Below are 6000 nucleotides of genomic sequence, written 5' to 3'. Positions count from 1 at the left end.
TCACCCCAATTCAAACCTTCCCTAGGTGTCACATCTGGGGTGTTTCAAAGCTATTCTTAAAGTTACGAACGACTGAAGAACAACTGGTGATCAGTTCTTGTGCTGAATTATTGAAATTCTGAGAAGTATAGCACATCAGAAGTGATCACTAAGTGATTCGTAAGTCATTTGTAACTTTAAGAACAGCTTTATGAAACACCCCAGGTCCCACTAGAGATTTTTGAAATATTTTGCAATTGATTGAAATATTTTGCAAAATAACTGAGACAGGATATTATGTTTCTGCCCAATAATATCACGATGACTATGTCTTTATTTGATTCCTAGTTTGCATTTTTTCCTTCACTGACTGGCATCTGGCTCGTACTGGCAATGTCTAGAATAGAATCCTGTGACTCATGTTTGTCATTTCCTCACTGAAGACAACATGATTTGCACCAGATTTGAGTTTTTTATGTCACTGAAGTAGAGTAGAATTTTCCTGGATTCAGCAGGTAAGCAGTTCTCAATGACGTTTGTATCTTGCTGGTTTCATTCGAATCAACCGCTAATCCAGCAACATTTCGATCTTGATATCCAAGATGTATAGAAAGATACCGAATCTAGAAATCAAATACAAATATCGCTACCGCTGAACGAACGTTTTCAACAGGAATTTGCTTCCTACCTTATTGAAAGGTAAGCTCCTCCTCACTGATATTGCTGAAATTTTGTAAAACACTTTGCGTTAGTTTAAGACTGCCCTTTATTGTTTACTACACAATCGATTTTTCATTAGTACCATCATCCAGAAACAAAATACATTTTCATCAGTGTGAAAAAAAAAAATGATTTTGAGTTGGCCCTGACCGGCGGGTGTGTGATAATGAGAAACTGGTAACTTATTTCATTTCATTTTGAATTGCTATATTTCTCTTTCAGTCACAGTTTCAGCTCAATGTTTAACACTTTTCAACTGATTACACAATGAAATTGATGACCAGTTTATATCTGAATTCTTTATGATTATCCCATAGGCGAAGACTACAAAATATTGCTTTCAAAGATTATACAGTCTACTGCTTATCAAGACAACTAATGAGATAATAAGTACGACAGTATTATGAGGTGTCAGTCTTGTAGCGAGGCCAGTGCAAAGTATATCCGGGTCGTACTCTAGAATGGTGACCCGGCCTTCGAGAGCTGGTGCTACCGGTGATAGTCGCTGGATGTACTCGGCGAGCACGGCAGAATCCAAGTTGCCTACATCGGTTTTGAAACGAGAAATAAGACAATTACTGTATGTAGATGATTTGTAGAGTACAAAAGCACAATGTCAGATGTCACGGGACATCGAAGTCACACTTATCATTAATTTTATCAGTAACTATGCATCCACTGACTGGATAGCGTGGATTGTGTATAAGAAGATGAACATAATATGCCAAACGATTACAATGTCATTAGCATTCGATTTATTTTCTTATCAACATACTAATACCGATACTTATCACTTGATATCAGTGAATAATCAGACACAATGTTAATCATTACGTGCATGACAATCTTAGGACTGGTGAATGAGTCAAACTTGACATCCAGAATAAATGACTTCTCGCTGCGTTCCTATTGTGGCTTCACGCAGCACTCTCATGGAATAGTTACAAGAAATAGTATGTTATGCTGCATTAACCCCATGTTCCCGGCCGATACGGCAGTCCTGTTTGCCCAAATGCACTACGCGGTGAGATTTTGGTCATTTTTTTCCATCCGTGCTCAGTTTTATTAGGTCTTGTACATCTCATGGCTGTCAAGGGATTCGTGACCAGCCTTGAGGGAAAAGAGCTATCTAACACTAGAGCTACGATTGACTTACGATTATGCCGGTTAAAAACAGTTACACGACCTTCTCCGACATTGACGGTCGTAACTGATGGTCAGTGAACGTTGCAAGGACTGATCGATCGTAAACTAACATCAAATACGACCATAACTGAAACCGTAAAGTACGGTCAGAAACGGTCCAAGACATTCTAGTGTGGTCACGTGATGGTTTCATAACGGTTGTTGTAAGGACATTACAGTCAGTATAACACGGCTATCTTTGATCTGTAGGTCAGATAAGAAATGTAAAACATCTTCTTTCTTGCGACTCATTTGACAACCCCTTGCCATACATCGACGTAAACAAGCACCGAACTAATAAGTGTTTGAGTAGTAGCTATGAGCCATGGCTATTACAAAAACACTGATTTATTCGGTGCTTATTTACGTCGATGTTGGGCAACTTGACAATCAGTGTAATAAAAATAACTCGACGCAAGAATCTACTCAATTTGATTGTTCTTTCTTTACAATTGTCAGTTACTACGGTCTTTACTACGTTTCTTACAACCGGTATTAAAAGGTTAACAACGGCCTTATTGCGGTATTTTAAGGTCCACAACGGTTTTAATACGGCAGCGTTACGATCCACAACGGTCAAGACGGCCAGCTGACCAACTCTATATTGTAGGCCTACTGACCGTCATTGAACCGACCATTACCGTAGCTCTAATTCAAGTTCAAGTTCAAGTCGAATTATTTTATTTCCAACAAAATAATTAGGAATACAATGAAATGTTCGTATAAAGATAATGTCACGGAATTGTTGTTATAAGCACCTAAATGCTTAGACTCGAATCAAGTTATACGCCACACCAGCCCGGCATTTACACTCGTTCCCAGACGCCCCGCAAACCGCGCTCGCCGAGTCACACCGTAGTGGAAAGTAACGCGTCGAAGCGTGCCGTGTCTGTATACCGTGACACGACGGGACTTGATCTGACTTAGCGTGGCAAAACGGCCTACCATACACTCTAGCTAGCTGTGAGAACCTTGACGAAACGTGCAACAGCCGTGAAACCGTGACACAACGCGCCCTTAAAGCGTTGTCTCATATCTATCCCGTTTTGTTGTCGGTGGCCTAAAACGCGATATCCTTGGCCGCCGGGAACATGGTGTAAACATTGCATAACCGACCGGAGCAGTATAATGTGTGAAATCGCTAGAAGTATCGATGACCAGTTCTGGAAGTACAAATGTACCATGTTTGCATTTCACCAGATATTCCTGACAATTATTGTTCTTCATAGATGATGAATGATGATGTCTGATTAGTTTTTTTCCTTTTATCCAGAGCCAAGTGCATAATTATACATGCATACTGTTTCATATCTACATCAATACACACATCCCAGATCTCACCAGTCACGTGATTGAATTTATGGTCCCTGATCATGGTAAATCCATCGCCCCCAGCCGCCAGAAAGCTGTTGGTCACGATCTTGTATGTTCTGTCCTGATACAGCGGCCCGTATTGGGGTACCGTGCAATTCGTACAAATGACTTGCACACCGTACACACGTTTACCTGGCTCACGCGCCAGAGTGTACACAACTCTAACGCCTGCAAATAAATACAACCATAAGAAGAACATAAGGATACAACACATTAGACAATAAGAGATGATTGTGGCATCGTTGAGAAAGAAGCCTATCTCAAATAGCAAAATGATTATTGCAGCTTTTGTTGCAGCTGAGGCTGCCACCATCATTCTTTATATTGTTCCATGACTGATTGAAGATGGACATAATGATCGCCTTCATAAATACGATTTTGCACTGTTCATTAACTTGTTCAGAAGCAACATAACTTGGCAGCCTTTGCGAAAGTAATTATTCCAGCGAAGTTGACATGGTTGATCATTACCAGCAGAGTTCTTATGGATTTTTTTTTCTATTAATCGCACTAATATAACAACAGAGCATGAATAACCAAACAACGAGCCAAAAGGGAAGCGGAAATGGCCAAAATAATACAAGAACGATTATTTCAACGAAAACAAAGACATTGAGATTGACATCCTTGATATAAACGCTAGTGGACAATGCATTCATAAATTATGTGAACCAGTTCTCAACACTTGCATTTTTTTTTTTTTGCACAACTCTAAGCGCAACTATAAGGGATTTCGCGCTTAAAAGGAACTTGTCTGTTAAAGTTTACAGAGCACGTTGTGTGCCAATGCCAACCCTAGATCCCGTCTCATTCTTCACCAAGAAGGAGACTCTGGGGACGAGGAGAGCGCCTGCGTTTTCCCAGCACAAAAGCCAGGGTCAACAGAACTAGAGCATGGATCGAGCTTCGACATGGACCAGAGCCGATGGCTATGAGAAACACTGTCTTGAACGTCTCGTACCCATGCAAGGAGGTCGATGCCTTCGGTGCTGTAACACGGAAGGTGATATGAAAAGGGTCCACCTGAGGATGAGTAAACAACCCACAAATATTAGGAAATACCTACAAGAGGGACGATCATCGCATCATTCACCAGTGAGAGGATAAGCGCAAAGTGGAAATTACACGACACCAGACTAAGAGGTCAAGGGTCTAACGGCAGAGTACTATTGCAGAGTGTTGTAGGGGCCTGAAATGTGCTGACAGAAAGACCTCCCACCCTCGCTTAGGTGAACTGGAAAAGATGGATGGAATGGAAGAAGTTCAAGGAGGTCTTGCCTTGGAGAGAAAGTTTTCAAGATGACCACATCTGCCACAGGGATCTGATCTGCTGGGACTTGGGGATAATCTTGAATAAGGGTGGTCTACCTGGAGAAAATAGGACTTGAGTAAATGAAGCTGCACTAGATGCAAGAAGCTGTAACAAACTATCATCCGGTCTGCAAGGCTGGTAAGAAGGCCCAGAAATTGGTGCCATTGCGAGCCTGTTTGTCGGTCATGAAGGCAGATACCCACTTGCTGCAGGGTCACGACTCGATGCTCTGAAGGCCTGGCAAGGAGACATTAAACTGATGTTAGCGAGAGAATATGAGCCAAGGACCTTGGGAGTACACATTGTGCTACATTGTGCTACTCAGTATCTACCAGTAGACTTGATTGATGTACTCTGAGCAAGTGACAGGAAGTCGAAAAGGTCTCCTAGACACAACGAATCATCAAGGGGGCAAGGGGTAATCTGTATTGACGAAAATTCCACTGACTGTGTGAAGTGAAGAGCATCTCGCAGTAGTGAGCACAGCAGCACCTTGTATCTTACTAGTACACTACTCACTACAGCCAATCCTTGAGCCAATCCCATTATCGAATGCCATATCTGCAGAGGAAATCGAGGAGGACAACAATCACCAGTGTGAAAACCCAAAGGGAGTTTAAAGGTGAAGGGAAGGACCTTATGGGTAGACTCACTCTTGACATAAAAACATGGTTAGATGATGAGACAATGGGTGAGAGGATACAAGTACGTAGGCATCACGGAGGTTGAGAGAAAGTACAAGTTGCCAGCTGACAGCAGAAGCAGACGGCCAAAGCAGTCTCTACCCAAAATCTGCTGGGGAGGAAAGGCCGATAGATACATTTGAAATATTTATGTGACACAAAGCTGCCTGTCCTTCTCAGAACACCAAACATTGGGAATAAATAAGGAGGTGGGTAGTTGATCACCTGAATTAAAACCTCCTTAGAAGGAAAGGAAGACCACAGACAACCCAAGTTTCCGGCTGACAGCAGAAGCAGACGGACAAAGAAGTGTCTACCCAAAAACTGCTGCTTATGGGAAGGAAATAGGAAGTATGTCTGCTGCCAGGCGGCTTTTATAAGGCAGTTGTAGGTGGGGTCTGGGGTGACGCAGGACACGTCAGTGAGGCCTACTTTGCTTTTTCCTTTATATTTCGAGAGTGATGGCAGCACTAAAGGATAATGCTATATAAAGACACAGGTAAGAGTTTATTATGGGGCAGATTTACGTTTCTTCTATCACAGTAATCATCAGAGCGTAGTAAAGAGAAATTAGTAGGAGAATGAATGTCAACACTGAGAGCCAGTGATCGGGCGAACCTCTGTCTGGGCAAGACTATCAGAGAGAGTGCAAGATGAGCAATTTGGGATTGGTGGGTAAAGACACTGAAAGAGTGACAGGGACAGTCGTTTGAGGAGCTGAAAAAGCCAACAAGATGCTGTTTTGGC

At 42.1% G+C, this 6000-nt stretch overlaps 1 protein-coding gene across 2 annotated transcripts in view; it reads right to left on the bottom strand.

Moving 5' to 3' along the window:
• Positions 1–210: 210 nt before the first annotated feature.
• The window catches only part of LOC140243164 (snake venom 5'-nucleotidase-like), an 83596-nt gene continuing 77806 nt past the window's right edge, over positions 211–6000 (bottom strand). Inside the window, exons 7-8 of one of the 2 annotated variants that reach the window (XM_072322893.1) lie at positions 3226–3426; positions 211–1242 (exon numbers count right to left, since the gene is read on the bottom strand). In XM_072322893.1, coding sequence (XP_072178994.1) covers positions 1040–1242; positions 3226–3426 — 404 coding nt within the window. In that variant the 3' untranslated portion in view covers positions 211–1039. The remainder of the gene's footprint in view (positions 1243–3225; positions 3427–6000) is intronic. The other variant, XM_072322894.1, reaches the window with a different exon arrangement.

The sequence above is a fragment of the Diadema setosum genome, chromosome 19 (genome assembly GCF_964275005.1).
Source record: "Diadema setosum chromosome 19, eeDiaSeto1, whole genome shotgun sequence".
In the NCBI taxonomy this organism is placed as follows: domain Eukaryota; kingdom Metazoa; phylum Echinodermata; class Echinoidea; order Diadematoida; family Diadematidae; genus Diadema; species Diadema setosum.
The sequence above is the reverse complement of the archived record's forward strand: the minus strand, read 5'-3'. Positions and strand labels throughout refer to the sequence as shown.